The sequence below is a fragment of the Harpia harpyja genome, chromosome 2 (assembly GCF_026419915.1).
Source record: "Harpia harpyja isolate bHarHar1 chromosome 2, bHarHar1 primary haplotype, whole genome shotgun sequence".
In the NCBI taxonomy this organism is placed as follows: Eukaryota; Metazoa; Chordata; class Aves; order Accipitriformes; family Accipitridae; genus Harpia; species Harpia harpyja.
Window position 1 is genome coordinate 34,490,054 of NC_068941.1, and position 17,915 is coordinate 34,507,968.

Below are 17,915 nucleotides of genomic sequence, written 5' to 3' on the forward strand. Positions count from 1 at the left end.
TTTTTGTCATCAGGGGCATAAATTCCCTGTGGTGGAGACATAAATATGTTATAAACATACATATACAATGAGTGCTCCATTATGGTCTCAGCCTCACTTGTGAGAGTCATCGCCTGGTTTTGTAAGATTGAGTAGAATCAGTTCAAGATACCACCAAAAGAAAATAGCAGAAAAAAACCCCATCTCTGGACCATAGCTGGAAATAGATAAATAAAGAGTCAAGTTTTGATGCTCGTTTTGGTGGGGATTTTGGCAGCAGTATATGAACAATTGTTACAAGTTAAAAAAACAACATCACTTTTAATTGTGTAGGTTTGGGGAGCAAAGATCTGATTTATTGTGTATTCTTAATGCAGGAAAACCAAATACTAGAGAGGAGAGTAACGTGTGACAGACTGACACTCGAGACCCTGGTTTGGGGGATCAGAGGGTGGGGGCAGTGAGAATGTGGGGTGGAGACTTCATTTGAGAGGAGGCATCTGGTAGAAGAGGCAGAGCAGGAGGCAGGGATGCTACGGCTGCCGGCGCTCACCCAAGTACAATGAATGATCAGGGTTTAAAACCTAGTATCCCTCTGCATCCCAAGCATTTGGAAAGGACTGTATTTGAGGATCTACTCTTGTCCCACTGCCAATTTGTCCTGGTTTCAGCTGGGATAGAGTTAATTTTCTTTCTAGTAGATGGTATAGTGTTATGTTTTGGGTTCAGTATGAGAAGAATGTTGATAACGCACTGATGTTTTCAGTTGTTGCTAAGCAGTGTTTAGTCTAAAGTCAAGGATTTTTAAGCTTCTCATGCCCAGCCAGCAAGAAGGCTGGAGGGGCACAATAAGCTGGGAATGGACGCAGCCAGGGCAGCTGACCCAAAGTGGCCAAAGGGGTATTCCATACCATGTGACATCATGCCCAGTATATAAACTGGGGGAAGTTGGCCAGAGGGGGCAGATCGCTGCTCTGGAACCGACTGGGCATTGGGCAGCGAGTGGTGAGCAATTGCATTGTGCATCACTTGTTTTGTGTATTTCAATCCTTTTATTATTATTGTCATTTTATTATTGTTATTATTATCATTTATAGTTTCTTCCTTTCTGTTCTATTAAACTGTTCTTCTCTCAACCCACGAGTTTTACTTTTTTTCCCCTGATTCTCTCCCCCACCCCACTGGGTGGGGGTGGGAAGTGAGTGAGCAGCTGCGTGGTGCTTAGTTGCTGGCTGGGGTTAAACCACGACACAATTAAAACCAAGATGTCTCTTTAATAAGGTGCTAAAATACTGTCATTCTCTAGTTATGTCATGGTTTTGTTATGGCTGCTTGGGACAGAGGAGCAAGTCTAAAATGTGTGTGGAGGGGACACAAAACCTGGTGAAGTTGTGTTTAGGGAATGCTGATGCTGTTTACCACAGCTCTGTGGAGGACTGCACAGTTGTTGCGTGTACAAGGGCAGTTGAATCTACATGAATCTGGCCTAAGGAAAGAGTAAGGCTGGGTAAGCCTAGTAGTCCTGAGAGCCGGTGCCCAGTTTCTCATTAAAAGCACAGTGGAGGCAGGACAGCCTCAGCAGCAATGGGAACCAGTCATCCCTGCTGCATGGGGAGAGCCTCACCGTGCATGACCTGACTTGCTCCAAACCCTCCGAGTTTGAAGGATGTGTCTTTGTTAAAATACCACCTTTTGCTTCAGCAATAGTTTTCATGCTGTCAGTCTGTAGCCTAAGAAACTACCATGTATTTATGTAGGGTACTAAGAGCTGGAGCCACCTCACTTGTTTTCCTCCAGGCAGCAAAGAGACCCTTATCCAAAACGGGGTATCAAACCTGCCATTGCTGCACAGACCCTCACGAGCTGCCACTTGTGTCCATTAAAGGAGGGAGGCACTTTTCCTGGAGGCAGTGGGAACACTGCAACCCCACGGGAAGGATGGCAGCAGAGCAGCCTGGCGATGGGGTGGGGTGAGGAGCTGGGAGCACTGGCAAACCCTTGTTTTAATGTGGACGGTGCTGGGGAGAGGTCTGGGATGGCGTCTGCTTCGCCTCTGGGTCCCTGCATCCCTGCGGCATCCCTGGCAGAGCTGCACACTGTGCCCTTCATGCCAGTGCATGCAGCTGTAGGGGCACAGATCCTGGTACTTGCTTTGGGGGTTTCCACCGCCCTCCCCTACCTAATGGCTGATGTCACCAGCTCAACGCCAGCTTCCTCACCTAAGAGTGCGGGTGTTTATTTGCTTTTTAAGCTGTAAATTTAGGCTGTTATCTGCATTGTATCCCTGAGGGCTGCTCCTCACCGTTGCTCTCTTCCTCTGTTTCCCCTCCCCAGTGTTGAACAGCTTGCCTTTTCTTCCCGTGGCTCTGGAGTGATTTTTGGTGTGTCATCTTGGGGACCGCTCAGTAAAGCCCTCACAGCCACCAAAGGTCAGGCGTGCCATAGGAATGCCTATTAATAGGTCTTAGGTGCTGGTTATGCCTAAACTGTCGTTCCCTGGAAAAAGGCAGCTTGGGTCCCCTGGCCGGCAGCTCTCTGGACCGTGGCGAAGGCGCAGGGCCAGGCCGGCACACACGGGATGCCCCTCTGCAACACACCCTCTGCAACACACCCTCTGCGAGCGGGGACGCGGGGTGTGGGGAAGTAGTTTAAGGAAGAAAAAAGCCGTTTAAGCACTGCTGCGTGTGGGACGAGGGTGCACTTGGTGTAGGCAAGCCTGCGTGCTCAGCCGGTGCCCTGAGAGCTGCCTCTTCCAGCCGGTGCCGCCGGGAAGCCGGGCAGCATCTTTGGAGACCGGGGCGGCTCTCCCCTTCCGAGGGCTGCCCGGGCGCTTTTATTCCGGCAAACCCAGACGTTTAAAATAGGATTTTGTTCAACCGGCGTAAGTGACGCCGGCTCTATGTATAGTCCGCGCCTGGGACCGGCCAAGTGACGCCCACCTCGGAAACAGCCGGAGCGACCTGGGCCCGTCCCGGGACCCCCCCGCGGGGCGACCCCCACCTCCCCCCCCCCCCCGCCCGGTGACCAAGCGAGCCTCCGCCGTCCGGCGGCTGGCTGCCGGTGCGGGGGCAGCCGCGCCCGGCCCGACCCCTCCGCCCCCCGGCGGTGATGCCGGCCCGGGCCGGGAGCCGGCGGGGGGGGGGAGGAGGGAAGGGAAGGGAAGGGGAGGGCAGGGCAGGGCAGGGGGTGGGCGGCCCCGTTGCCCCCCCCCCGTCCCCGCAGCGCTGCCCGTCCCTGCCGGCACGTGCCTGCCCGCCCCCTCGGGCCACTGCCGCGCCCCAACGGCCCCGGCATGGACGCGGCCGGCCAGTCGCCCGCCGGGCCCCCAGCCGGCCCCGAGGGCGCGGCGGCGGGACGGGGCCCGAGCCCGGAGGCGGCCATCGAGGAGGAGGAGGAGGAGGCGGCGGCGGCGGCGTACGTGGAGATCCGCGGCTCGCCGCGGGGGCCGGAGGCGAGCCGCCAGCCCCCCGAGCTGGCCCCGGCCGGCGTCGCGGAGCGAGCGGGCGGTCCCGCACCGGAAAGCGGAGCCGGCGGGACCGGGGATGTTGGCGGCTCGGCGAGCGGCGGGCCGCCGGGAGGGGCCGCGGGGCCAGCATCCTCGGACCGCGGGCGGGATCGCCCGCCTCGCCCGGGCGCGGCGGCTGCGGCGGGATGCGGCGCCGACTCCGGCTCCGGCCCCGGTCCCGGCTCCGGGGGGACGGCGGGGAGCGGCGGGCCGCCGGAGGCGGGGGGCTGCCTGGAGTCCTCCTCCTCCTCCTGCCCTTCGCCGGTGGCCAAGGCGGACGGCTTTCCCGCGACGGGCGAGCCGGTGTCGACGGAGGGCAAAACCTCCTCGTCCTCCTTCGGCTACGAAAGCGAGGAGGACGAGGACGCGGGGCGCGGGGCGGCCCCCCCGGCCGTCCCCCCCGGCGGCGGGCGCGACGAGGCGCACTATATCAGCACGCAGGAGATCCAGCTGAGCGAGGTGGACCACGACATGGACTTCGACGCGGGGCTGGCCGCCCGCTGGGACTTCGAGGACAACAACGTGATCTACTCCTTCGTGGACTACGCCTCCTTCGGGAGCGACGAGACTCCCGGGGACACGCCGACGGAGGAGGAGGAGGAGGAGGAGAATAGCTGCTACCTCAGCACGACCACCAGCGACCCCAACAACCAGACGGACAGCATCGACAACACCAGCAGCACCGAGATCGTCAGCCTCACCTCCGAACACGACACCCCCGGCGGGGAGAAGCGCGCCAGCTCGGGGGAAAGCCGGTCCAAGCGGCCCGGCCGCCCCGGCGGGAGCCCGGCCGCCCAGCTTCTCCTATCAATCAAAGCCGCTTCCCGGGCTATAAATGAGTCTAGCAACGTGCGCGGAAAGCAAAACGCTATTTACGCTGCCAAGCATGAAGGCGACATGAGCCTCCGCGTCCCCGCGGCTCCGGAACGCGACGCGAGTTTAAAACCGGACGCGGTCCGCGACCACGCGAAAAAATTCATCGCCGTCCCCGCGCGGCTGCAGACCCGGTGCGGGGCCGGCAGGGCGGGGGAGCACTCGAGCGGCGCCTCCAGCGCCGTCAGCGAGCTGGACGATGCCGACAAAGAAGTGCGAAACCTGACGGCCAGGGCTTTCCGCAGCCTGGCGTACCCCTACTTCGACACCCTGCACCCCGGCTCCCGCGCCTCCTCCGCCTCCCTGCCCGACAATGCCCTGGGCATCAACCGCTGGTCCACCTACCTGGACCTCAAGTGCGGCAGCCTGGGGCCGAGAGCCGAGCCCAGCCTGCTGCGCTCCGGCCGGTCGCAGACCAAAGCACTCGAGTTCGTGGTCAGCAAGCTCGACGGGGAGATCGCCCACGTCGAGGCGCCGCGGCGGCTGAGGGCGGGCTCCCGGGTGGTGACCCTGCTGGACCTCGGCGATGCCCCCGGGGCCGGGCCGCCCCCCGGGGCCGGGGAGCCGCCGGCGGCGGAGGGCGGCGGCGGCGGCGGCGGGGGGGGCTCCAGCAAGAAGTCCAAGTTCGCCTCCAGCCTCCTCAAAAACGTCATCTCCAAGAAGATGCAGTTGGAGCACGAGTTCAAGATGGAGCGGGGCGAGATCACCGACACCTCCTACAGCGGGCCGGGCGCCGGCCGGGAGCCCGAGCCCGCCGGCGCCGGCCGGGAGCGGCAGCGGGAGGGCGGCGTGCAGCGGCAGAGCTCCCGGCACTCGGAGGGCGGCTCCGACTGCACCGCGGCGACGGCGGAGGAAGCGGGCGAGGGCGGCGGGGGCCGGTCGCCGGCCTCCAAGGCGTCGACGCCCCGCGAGGGCAGCCGCAGCCTGGACCGGGCGCTGTCGGAGGAGCTGTGCGAGGTGAAGCGCAGCGCCTCGGAGGCCATCAAGGCCACCTTCCTCCGCAGCCAGAACAGCGCCTTCAGGTCCTGGAAGGAGCGGGAGGCGGAAAGGAAGGAGGAGCGGGCCCCCGTCGGCAAGCTGAAGCTCTCCGCCAGGCACGACTGGCGGGCCGACCTGGGCGAGATCTCTGCCGGCAAGTCCACCAAGATGTCCCGCCTGTTTGTCCCCGCCATCCAGCACACCCCCCGGGAGAAGGAGCCCGCCAAGCGGGCGACCAAGTGCTCCGCCGCCGCCGCCGCCGCCTCCTCCTCGCCCCCCGCCGCCAAGCCCAAAGCCCCCGAGATCAAGATCAGCCTGGGCAGCCTGCAGCAACCCCGGGACGCCGCGTTCAGCATCGCGCAGCTGCTGACGCCGCAGATCGCGGGCCGGCCGCCGGAGGAGGGCAGGGGCCAGCAGCCCAAGCCGCCCAAGGCCGGCGACGGCCCCGACAAGGTGCCGCAGTTCCTGGTGCGCGACGTGAGGGACGGCAAGCACAGAGCCCAGGGGCCCCTCCACCAGGTGCGGGACGTGCGGAAGCTGATCAAAAGCTCCTACAGCTGCGACTCGGGGGATAACAGCAGCGACAAGGGCAGCGTCGCCTCCGACCAGGGCGGCCCGGAGCAGAAGCCCCGGCAGCAGCTGGTCATCGCCGGCGTCCCCAGGTCCCTCTCCCCCGTGGTCATCACCTGCCAGGCGGTCGGCCACACCGGCACCAAGCCCAGCGAGGCGGGGGCCAAGGCAGGGGGTAGGGCGCCGGCCTGTCCCCCGGAGGGCACCGTCCTGGTGCACCGCACCTCGGGGAGGCTGCCGGTGGCCACCATCGCTCCCAACAAGAGCGACCCGCGCCAGCCGGCCGTGCTGAAGATCGTCTCCAAATCCACCGCGCCCTGGCGGCACCAGCCCCCGCCGCCGCCCGCCGAGAGGGGCCGGGGGCCGGAGGAGGACCCGCGGGAGGAGGGCAAGGCGGCGCCGGTGCAAAACGCGCTGGAGAAGCTGACGGCGGCGGTGCGGAGCATGGAGGAGCTGTACAGCTTCAACAAACGCGAGTGGAAGCGCAAGAGCGACCCGCTGCCCATCACCGACAGCCACGTCCTCTCCCTCATCGCCAGCCAGGAGAGGGGCGCCGGCACCCGGCCGACCCCCCCCCGCCGCCGCCGCTCCCCCCGCGCCGCCGCCGGCCGATAAGACGGAGGAGCCGTCGGGCAAGGGGCCGGGCAGCGAGCGGCTGCCCCGCCGCCCCTCCAACAACGCCGCCGACAAGGTCTCGGCCAAGGCGGCCGCCTTCGAGAGCCTGGCCCGGCAGCGGCAGCGCGGCCCGCCGCCCCCCCGCGCCGAGCCCCCCGCCGCCCCCCGCGCCCTCCTCACCCTCCGCGGAGCCGGAGGAGCCGGAGCCGGAGCCCCCGCGCCGGGCAAGCCCCCCTCCGAGGGCGGCCTGCGGGGCCAGGTGGCGCCGCGCTGCCCCCGGCTGCCTGCGGCCGGCGGCGACGGGGAGCGCGGCCCGGACTGCGGGAACTACCTGGCCCTGCCGCTGAAGGCGGCCGCCGAGCCCGGCTCCCCGCCCCCGCCGGTGCCGGCGGCGGGGGCGGGCGGCGGCGTCCGCCCCAGCCCGGTGGCGGCCGCGGCGGCGGCGGCGGCGGCGCTGTGCAGCCCGCAGCCCTTCGGCACCGCCAAGCGGGCCGGCAGCCCCGGACCCCCGCCCGCCGAGGAGCCTCCCCCCGCCGCCGCCGCCGCCGCCCCGCCGCCCGCCGAGGGTCCGCCCGCCGCCCTCTACCGCCCGCCGCTGCCCTTCGCCGCCCTGCCCGGCGCCGCGCCGCCGCCGCTGCTCTGCTTCTCGCCCTCCGTGCCCGCCGCGGCGACGGCGGCCGAGCCCTTCCCGCAGACGCAGCGCAAGGTGCTGCTGGACGTGAGCACCGGGCAGTACTACCTGGTGGACGCGCCGGTGCAGCAGCCCCTCAAGCGGCGCCTCTTCGACCCCGAGACCGGGCAGTACGTGGAGGTGCCGGTGCCCCAGCAGCCGGCCGTCGCCCCCATCCCGCTGCCCCTCTCACCCCTGGCCCTCAACGCCGGGGCCTATGGCGCCACGTACATGCTCTACCCCGGCCTCCTGCCCGCCGCTGCCATGCTGCCTGCCGGCACCCTGCCGCGCCCGCTATCCCACCCGGGCAGCGATGCCAGCACCCCGGCCGAGCCTGGCAGCCCGGCAGCGGCAGAGGTGGCTTTCACCGAGAGCCCCTACTACGTGGCTACCGGCAAGGGCCCGCCGCCGCCGCGGCGCGGGGCAACCGAGGCGAAGCCGGTCATCAGCATCACGGCACCAGCCACCGGCCCACGGATCGTCGCGCCGCCCTCCTTCGACGGCACCACCATGCGCTTCGTGGTGGAGCACCGGTGAAGAGCGCGGGTGAGTGGGTGCAGGCCGTTAGGCCTGGTGGTCGCCAGTGACGGTTAAGGGCCCACCGAGTTGCCCGCCAAACGAGAGCTGTGCCACAGCTTCTCCTCGAGGCGGGTAAGTAACGGGCCCGGGGTCCGCAGGCGGGCCCTCGCCAGGACTTAAGATAGAGGCATAAGATAGAAACGCAAAGGTTACACGCACCCGCCAATGCAGTTCGGTAGCCCTCAGAGCAGGTAAATACCTGATTTTATTTGGCCCGGAGGCGGTTTCATTAGAAGCACGCCATAGTTGCTCATCACGCAGCCTGTATTTGTGCAGCCCCGTGGCTGGGGGGGGGACGGACCTGTCTCAGTGGGGTCCCCTTGCTCCTGGGGAGGGGAGCGCGGCTGGGCACCTCTGGACCCACCTTGCTAGCCTTGAAACGGCCCCTCCGCCTCAGTGGCGCATCCCTCCCTTTCTCACGTCTCGCCTCTTCCTCCCAAGGGGAGGCGAGCGCCCGTCTCTCTACCCTGAGCCCCTGTTTCTCCTTGTCCTCGGGAAGAGCGGGAGAGGGGTCTGATGGAGGCAAACCCTTATTTCGGGTGCTGCTTGTTAGCGGGATGAGGGAGAGGGATACGTGGGGTAGAGCCGGGTGTGCTCCCCCAGTGCCATGGGGCTGCCGGCAGGGGTGCCCACAGCTGCCTGCACTGCAGGAGGGCTCCAGCGGAGCCCGCGGGCACTGCTACAAATCACGATTTCGCACGGCTACTCGGAGCTTGGCCCGCCGCAGTCCCACCAGTGTCCGGTTACCTAGGGCTGTAACCCAGGCCAGCCTCCAAATCGGGGGATGCGTGTGCAGGGGCGTTGAGTGCCTGTTCCGGAGCAAGGAGGAGGGCACGGACTGGGCGTACGGCACGTGTCGAAACCAGGGTGCAGGATGTCTTGCGCAAAATAACCAAAGAACTATGATATTTCGTTTTAAAATACCTGAAATATTAAGAAAGTGCCTTTGGGATGGGTGTCACTGCTCTTTTTGCCTCTTGCATTAAAAGACGCGGCTCATCTTTATCAAGTGCAGTACTGGGCAGAGCTACCAAAGTCTTTCGTGGCTTACCGAAGACTCACGGGGTTTGTTCTTGGTGTTTATCAAGAGGCAAAGAGAAACATAGGCAACAGTCAGAGGTTTGGGTTTGTCAGCAGTTTGTGCCGCGTTTTGTCAGTCGCGTGCTTGAGGGTAAATTTTTTCTTCCAGCGTTTGGCTTATCTTTTTTTGCTTCTGTAGTTCTTTTAGTTTGCATCATCTACTACTGCATAGTAGATTACTTGTTGAATGAAACCTTACTGAAATGATTTATACACTTCTCTGCTTGTAAATATTTTATCTTGCAAGTGCCATTCTTTTATCCTGGATATAAATGAGGTTGTTTTCATTGGCCCTTATGGGGTCACTCGGGCAAAAGTACCAATTTAGGTTGAGCTCTGCTGTACTCGAGTTATCTTGTCAGTAAACTCTTGACAGAGTATCTACATAAAATGGCAAAAGGTATTTGATTTTTTCTGTTTCGTCTGTAGGCTGAATTCAGGCTGCTAGCACAAGGAATTTGTTAGATTTCAGTTTAGGGACTTGCTGTTTTTGAAAAGGTGTGTTCTATAGTACATGTATTTCTATCTTACAGCAGCTATTTAAACAAAAAGCTCTAGCTTTTCTTACATCGCTGTTTAAAAGTAAAACCCACCCTATTTCCTGCTATTTCCTGTGATTTGTCCCTCGTTTCCCAGGGGATTATCCTCCCGTGTCATGCAGCTAGCTTGCCTGGAATGCCTGGTGTATCACTGAGGCAGGTGACGCTCTCGGCAAATTGCTCTTTCTCGGTGAAATTAATAACCGCATCAATGCTCTGCTTTTTTGTGTTATGTTGGAGCTCTACCGTTGCGAGACAGGTGTGTGAAAGCTGCCCCAACAGGCGGGTGATGCAAAAATTTGCGTACTCGTTACAGAAGGTCATTCAGCAGTTTGAAGACTTTTGCCTTTTACCGTTAATGATGCCAAGATGCATGTTGTCTAATACAGACAGGGATGCCCCCTCCCTGCCGTCCCAGACCTGCTGAGGTAGGTGTCCTGCTGCTGTTTAACAGATGCGGTGTGTTTTTTTGTTCTCGAGCTGTTCCAAAAGTCAGTAAAACAAATCGTTTTAATTGCATGCTGCAAGACACGTTTAGCTTGTCATTAGACTTTGGTTATTCATAGAGCTCTGAGTGGAAAACAAGGTATATGCCAGAGGGGAATCGCATCTATAGCCTCTTTCCTGTTATTCTGTTCTGTCCTTGTACCCACTCACCATTTTCATTCACCTACGTAACCTTCATGTCCCTGTGGATAATTTTTTCTCTTCTTCTTGCCTTTATTATCTGCTTTTTTTTGTTTCCCCTTCTTTTCTTGTATCTCTTTTGCCTTTCTCTTCCTAATTAAACACATTTGTTTGGGGTAGTATTTTTCCCCTAACAAGAACGGGAGCATAATTTCATATGAATCGGAGGGTGCACCGTTGATCATTTTTTCATTCCAATTGCTTTCACATCGGATCAGGGGTTTTTTTGATTGCAGCAATGCTGTGCAGATCCTAAAATGGATTTTAAAACAGGCAAATTTCATCACATGAGCATGGGGTTTGAATAAAATACTGTCCTTTCAGGTCCCTTTTCTTTACTAGCCAAAATAAGCTGAATGAATGCTCTTTCTTTCCACTCCTGTATTTCTTTCTGCGCTGCACATGTGTCTTCCTCCCTTCTTTACTCTTATTTTTTTCTTGTCTTCATTCACAAACTGTGTCACCATCTCAAGGACTGCTCCATCTTGGTCTCTGTCACCTCTTGGAGATCTGCGTGATATAGCTGACCTGAAGCTTTGGTGGTGGTGGTGAGGTGCTCATGGCACTGTTGGTACCAAATCCTCTGCACATCCACTGCTCTTCCAGCACTTCTTTCTCTGGCTGGTGCTCTTTTCTGCATAATCAGTGGGATAGAATGGATCCTATCAATTTGGATTCTGGCAAAATCCAAGATGCCGTTTCTCAACAATTCTTATATTTTTGATAGACAGCAAGTATTAGAGACTATTTACATGTTTCTGAGAGATATCATGAGGTCACTTTTCTCCCTCCTCTTCTTCACTCACAGTAGTTTGTGAGCTTTTGGCAACATAGTTCTTGCCTGCTGCACTTCTTCCTTCATATGGGAAAAAAAATGATGCTAATTTTCAGTTCTAGTAAACTTTCCTTCATATGGGAAAAAAAGGATGCTAATTTTCAGTTCTAGTGAACTTACCAATCTGTCTGCATCCGAACCTAGACAGCACTGACCTGTAGTGAGTGGACTGACTGAAGGGAGCTCATTCCCAGCCTGAAGGACTGAAAATGTGTTTTGAACTTTTGTAACTATTCCCACATTATATTCTGGGGAGTTTCTGCATTGTGTTAGGTAAATAAATGAGAAAATAACATGTAGCAAAGTAGAAAGTAGCTGTAGTAAATGGTACTGCCAATATTAGAAGGGTATTTTTCCTTGCTCTTTCAAACATGTGCCTAAACTGAAGCCACCTTAGAGTTACAGGAATACATGGGGTGTTTATTTTTGTGGTGAAAGTAGGCTAAGTCAAACGCGAGCAGTTCTGTCACCAAAGTATGCAAATATACTTATTAGTTGTGTTTCTTCCTACCTGCCATCAGAAAATCTATGCCTGCCTTTACAAATTAATTTTGTGTGGATAGCATATACGAAAGATTTTTTTAAAGGCTCATGACTTGATATTTTTAAACTCTGTTTTAGTTGTGCCCTATTCAGCAGAATGTATAGTCTATTAAGTCAAGAAGTCAACTTACAGTGAAATATACAGTACATAGGATTTACTTCTGCTGATGCCTTCGCTGAGAATTTAGTAAAGCATCCATCCAATTTTAGTGGGAAATACAGGAGGAATATTCCAAGAACTAAAAGGGCTTCAGCATTTGATCTAGTAAATCAGTCTACAAGGGAAATAAGCATGAGCTTGTGCTCAAATCCATAGCTACTTAGGAAACATTTAAACAGTGCTTGACCTTGATACCAATAAAAGTTAACGGTGAGCTTAATGACTCTTCTTGCCCGGGATGCTTTCTTGAGCCAGTATTTAAGTCTTAACTCCACAAATCTTGGAGCACATGATTACGGGTTGTTTCACTTTTGCTTACGTATGCCATGCTGGATGCTGTGTTGGTAAGTAAAGTGCTCAGGTCTTTAACTTAAGCAGGTGGATCGCTTAAATCCCAGATGGATCGCTTTGCCCTCTTTCTACCTATGTGCGTGGGGTTCCCCAGGACCAGTCCGCAGGGAACCGCGGGGTTGTAAGGCACCGCACGTTTCACACCTTGAGCAGCAAAGATCAGTTCTGCTCAAAAAATAAGGCTGCCCAGCCACTGACTCAGTTTAAAAAGTCAGGTGCTGTTGTCCGATTCTTGGCACTAGCTTAGGAAATTAGTAGCAAGAATAGCGTGGCAACGAAGGAGATATTGTGCACTTCTCTGGAGTAGTAAAGATTGCTCAAATGCTTGTGGCAGCTCTCTAACAATATACTTATTAATGATGCTTTTATCTTTTTTTTTTTTTTTACAGGGAGAAGGAAGAAGAACCACGCTCCTTTAATCTGAAAAACACTTGGTAACTCTAAACATTCATCCTAAAAACTGCTTCTACAGTTTTCTCATTTTTTTGCTTCATCATACAAAACAAGCGTGTAAGTTTCTTGTTTTCTCCTAAATACCCCCCAGTTTTGGAGTACGCATACATCTAATTATGCAAGCAACACTAAATTACTGCATTATTTTCTGCAAAGTTGTTTTTGTTTTGAAGCCAACCTGCAGGCTTTAGGTGTTGCCTCTGTGCTGGTGGCTAGCAGCAGCAGCGCCACTACAGCTGTTTGTGAAATGCAGGGTGTTTCAGTGTAGATCGATGCACAGCTTAGTCCAGGTCCCTGGAACGTGTTGTGATGATTCAGTGCAGCCCTGCAACTTTTTAAAAAAAATAAAGCACTCAGCTCTCTCCCATTGCAGTAAATGAGGGTCTTCCCCATAGGTTTTGGTGAGAATTTGCGATCAGATGTCTATTTTGTACTCTGTACTTTTGCACTTGGAACTGCAAACGGAGAGGTCTGTAGTGTTAGGATTTTAGTGTTCATTTTTTGGCATGGTTCAAAACAGATTGTGTAAATGTCAGAAAACACATTTGATTGCTTTCATTTTTTGTTTGCTCCTCTGTACGGTGTTGAACATCACAAGCTGCCTTAATTATGACAGTGTTTAAATACTGGAAAGCCAGAAATTGAATGTAGTATTTTTAGATCCTGGTTCTAAAGGAGAGGACAGCATTTATTTTTCTTTAAGACTGCAGTCTGTTCTTCCTTAAATTGCAACAATTCTGAAAACATAATCCTAGTGATTCCCCTGTGAGAGGAGCTTTTTAATGTTACAGTCCCAATAGTATGTAGTCATTTCTTTAGCTGTTGTTTGGCAGGTTTATCTGAGGGCTACATCCACGCTATCTGTATTTGCTAAGAAAACATTTCTGTTTTGAACAAGAAAATATAAAATAAGATTACTCAAAATGCAGTGATATATATATGTCCATATGTCGCACTCTGCTTAAACTGATTCTTTTGTTGCCAGCAACCAGTTTGTCTCAGCAAAGAGAATTGTTATCATGGCAGTAAAACTAAATCACAATAGCGTGATCCCTGCCCAAAATTTCAGTTCAGCGAAGCACTTTGGGAAGCCAATAAATGTAAGATCAAGCCTAAATTATTTAGGATAAAGCTTTCTTGAAGTAACAGGTTGGAAATTTAAAATCCAAATGCAAAACCCAAAAGTCTGTACTTAAGCATTTTCGCACAGGCAGGATTTTCCTGTGCCTGTTCGCAAGACTTCCTGCTGCTAAGGAAGTTTCAGTGTTTTCTATTCTTAAAGAAAGCCCCAGGTTTTCATTTTCCTAACTCACAAGATACAGAAAACTCAGCTACAACTGTCTTTAACCATATATGTGAGATTGTATTTCAGTGCAACTTACTTGTTTACAGGCAGAAATTGAAATTGCCCTCAGGATGAAATGCACTGCAAGTATACAGATAGTGAGTGATTTAACACGTATCTTCTCATTTATCTTCATTGTTGTGGAAATCCAATGAAAAAATATTATTCTAACCCTTTTTAAAGAGCTTGGCATGCCCAGCTAGAGCATATAGCATGTAAGCTTAATGCCCGTGCTCTTCGGTTGTACGCTCTACTGTTAAAAGCTTGAACTTCCTACTGGGATTAGGGCTGAATGCCTCTTAAAGAAAATGAATGTTTCTTCACCATTTTCATGACTGATAAGTCTGTAGACGTTACGACTGGAGTATCGGTGTTAAACAAAACAGTACTTCGGACTGCAGGACAGTGCAGGTACCAGAGTAGATCGTCCACTGTGACATACACGTGTACAGTACGTACATTATAATACTAGCATCCGTGTTTAAAAATGTTTCTGTCCTCTCTTTTCCTATATTGGTGCTTAGAGCAAAGTTTCACGTTGCAGTTTACAAGATACAGGTTTGCACACACAAACTCAGGGTTTACAGTTTCACCCGGTGTACTTGAAAGGAAAAAAATGCGTAGAAAACAAGTGCCCAGGATTTCAACATGTATTTGTTGGAGGAAAATTTTACAGGGTTTTTTTTAACTGCCTGTGGAGACGAAAGCAATGAAATGAGGCAATACCAGTAGCTATTTATTTTCTCAGGGGAGATTTCTTCAGTGGAATGTGTCAATCCTAATGTCAAACAGTGTTTGCTTAATTTTGTCTATTACTAAAGAGACTCCATGTTTGCATCAAGGGGTCAGTTTTGCAAGGAGCTTCGCTTCGCAGACCCAGTCCAGCAAAGCCTTCACATGTATCTCCAAATATCTAAGCAGATTCCATGGAACTTCGGTGGAAGCACAATCTTTTTTTTTTCACCCATCAACATAACGCTTTGCTGAACTTGGCTCAGAGCGCTGAGTGCCTTGCAGACCCGAGTCCCGGGTTCGTCACTTTATACATATAAAACTGGAGCTCTGGGCTTGAGTCTAGCCGGACCCAGCAGATAATGCCAGGAAAGGTCGCCAGAAAAAAATCCAGTAATATGGTGCTCCTCCATGAATACCCAGTGGTGAATTTCTCCAGCCGATGGGGTGATGTGTAACCACATATCTTGGATTAGAGTCAAGCCCTCCGTGTCAGGGTTCACAAGCTGCTAGTATTATATGTTTCACAGTGCAGTCCTAGTATGTTACAGCTGAAATTCACCCTGTGTGCAAAGCAGGGCAAAATCCTGTGCATTACTCGAGTTCCCTCCCAGCCCTGCCGTCAGGGTTCGGCGTCTGCAACAGCCAGCCAGCCACTTCCACGCGTTTTAGGTAGGATCCAATTAAAAGTTTGAGCGGGACTGGAGTGATGCACGAATGTTGTTGTGTTCTTTTGCAGCAGGGTTGGCATCACTCAGTTAAATTTAATCCTTGGTGAATCACTTGGTGAATGATTTAAAATCTGTTTATGGGTTGTGTGGGTTTTCTTTTTTTTTTCCCTTGTCTGCATTCAAAGCTACCTTTACTTTCTAGTGTTGATGGCCAAAGTGTCATTCCTTATGCTTACAAATTACCAGTAACTTGTGGCTACCTGAGTACACATACTTTAAAAACGCTTGTGGGTTTTTTTTCCCTTTTTCTGTTTTTGTTTTTGTTTTCTTTTTTTTTCTCTTTTCTTTTTCCTCCCTTTCTTAAAGGGGTGGGTTATCAGTGTAAAGATATTTAAAAGTGCAAATGTGAAGTAAGGATAATGATTGTTAAGAGGATGTGGGCGGTATGTCTGATGAGAGAGCGGTGGGCTATTAGGCAAAGGGGAAAATGCCGTGAACGCATTGTGTTGATGATTGTTGCCTGGGGGGGGGAAATAAAAAAAGAAGATATATAACTGGAGAGAAATGGACTCTTTGAGCTGCTCTCAACGTAGATGACACTGTGGCAAGTGCGGAGCTGAAGCCCAAAGTGATCCCACTGCAGGATGCCATGAGCCTGGGATTGAAGGACAGCGGAGTTGCTCCGAGAATTGCACTAGCAGCGTGTTGCACGTTGGGAACGCTTCAGTATGTCACGACCACGCGAGAACGGACTGTCTGAAACCACTGAGTACCAAAGTTCATAACTGAATGAGTTAGCATTTGTATTATGTTGGGGTTTTTTTGAATGTTATGATAAATAAAATGTATTTTTCAGTAAAAGACACACTGCAAGTAAGCCTGCAGTTCCCTGCTTAGTCATATGTTTGCGAAGTTACCTTTGCTGTTGTGCAGAACAAGTGATAACAGAGGCATTACTTGGTTCAACATGTAAATGGTAACAGAAGAAAAGATTTCACTGGAGAGCAGATCCAAAACCCCGCACTCAGAGTCTCCCTGAGTTTCTCCCAATGTTGTAAATCTCTTTCTGACTTGATCTCACCGTTTATTCTGCCCTCTTAGGACAAAGGGGAAGTTGGAGGCATTGCTTCATTTGACTCTCTTTGATTCCCCCCCCCAGATATAACGTAAATGAAAAAAGAACTCCCCAGTTTCAGTGGACTAACTTTGGCTGGTATATGGGTTTGGGTATCCAAAGAGCTGCATCTTTGTCTGTTGTAATGTGTTCAGAGAGAGCAGTTGGTGGGGTGAATAACTTTTTTCTGTTCATTCTCTATGTTATTTTCATTGTCCAATATTGTGATACAATCAAAAATAGGATCACTTTATTAGTGGATAGCAGTATTGCTTGATTTATTACTAGGAAAAACCTTTTGCTGCTTTCATGTGTTCCTTGTACCCTAATGGAGATTGAGTAGCTTTCTGATGTTAAGTCCAAATGTTTAAAAAAGCACGAGTCAAACACCGAAAAATCACAAAATGGACTTGAAAACGAAAAGATTAATTTTGCAGTTTAAAAGAACTCTTTCACTTCTCAGTTTTCAGTATGTAAGGGGCACATTATAATGATCTTCCTTTTAGTCATGTGCCCTAGGTACTTAAAGGAAAAGAGATTCTCACCTCGTTATTTATCTGCAAGTAATACAGTATGAAGACATCTACTGTGAATTTGCCGTATCATTCCAAGACATGGCTATACAGTCTTCCTACTTTGCTGGAGCACAAGTTTGCTGGTAAAACAGTGGTTTGGTGTTTGTGACATTCTCTCTCTCTCTGGATTCTTTGAAACGTATCCCTTAGTGTTGCATTTAGAATAGTTGTCATCAGTGGCTTCACTGCCAGTTTATGGTTAGTGATTCTGATACACAGATACAAATGGATGAATTGGCAGACCCAAAAGACTTAAGAGAGGCATGAGAATAGATGGCGAAAGGAAGAATTGGGAAAAGGGGGAATGAACTGGTGGAGAGTGCAGCCGCACAGGCTTAGCTCAACAGGAGCAAGCTGGGTGACCACAGGAGATCAAAGGATGACCAAAACAGAACCAAATTAATAGTGGGTGTGTAGAGCAGAGCGAAAGGCCTTAGATCACTTTGTTCGAACTAGAGGAGTCTGAAATTGCAAAGGGACCTGGGGTTGTCAACAGGCACATGTGGGAACTGCTCCTTTACTTTTCTCCAAGAAGAGCTCCTGGAGCCTGATTTCAGTGGACCTCTGTAACGAGCTCTTGACAGCACTGCTGGTTTCTCACGACAGATGGACATATTAAGCTGAAACCTCTACAAAAGAGAGGTCAAAACTAAATATGCTGAGAGACATGAACTCTAACCTTTCCCTAAGGGGCCCAGTCTCACAGCCAGTGTTTGTCCAAACAGCAAATCGCATCACGCTAAAAGAATCCACTGAAATTAAAGTGAGAGGGTTTCTTATGATACCTTAAATAAAACTGAAAAGTCAGATGAAATATGTCTGGGATTTTCAAGGATTGGTGGAGAAAATCTTAGGAGTTTCTGAATAGTCTTTAAAACATCACTGGTAGGAATGACAAGACCAAAAGGTAGAAATGCAGCACTTTTTGTAAGGAGTGGGAACAAAGCAAAATGAGAAGCAGATAATCTCCTGATGTCAGATCTAAGCAAGCTATCCAGGATAAAACAAAGCACTTAAAAAAAAAAAAGAAAAAGCACCTATTTTAGAATTGCCGTCATCTT

At 52.7% G+C, this 17,915-nt stretch overlaps 1 protein-coding gene across 1 annotated transcript; it reads left to right on the plus strand.

Annotated features, from left to right (window-relative positions):
* The first annotated feature begins 3,260 nt into the window (after positions 1-3,260).
* Positions 3,261-16,042, plus strand: C2H4orf54 (chromosome 2 C4orf54 homolog). Its single transcript, XM_052774828.1, is given in 3 exon segments — positions 3,261-6,537; positions 6,539-7,736; positions 12,354-16,042. Coding segments are annotated over 2 exon segments (4,455 nt in total). The 5' UTR covers positions 3,261-3,271; the 3' UTR covers positions 7,728-7,736; positions 12,354-16,042.
* The last annotated feature ends 1,873 nt before the right edge of the window (positions 16,043-17,915 follow it).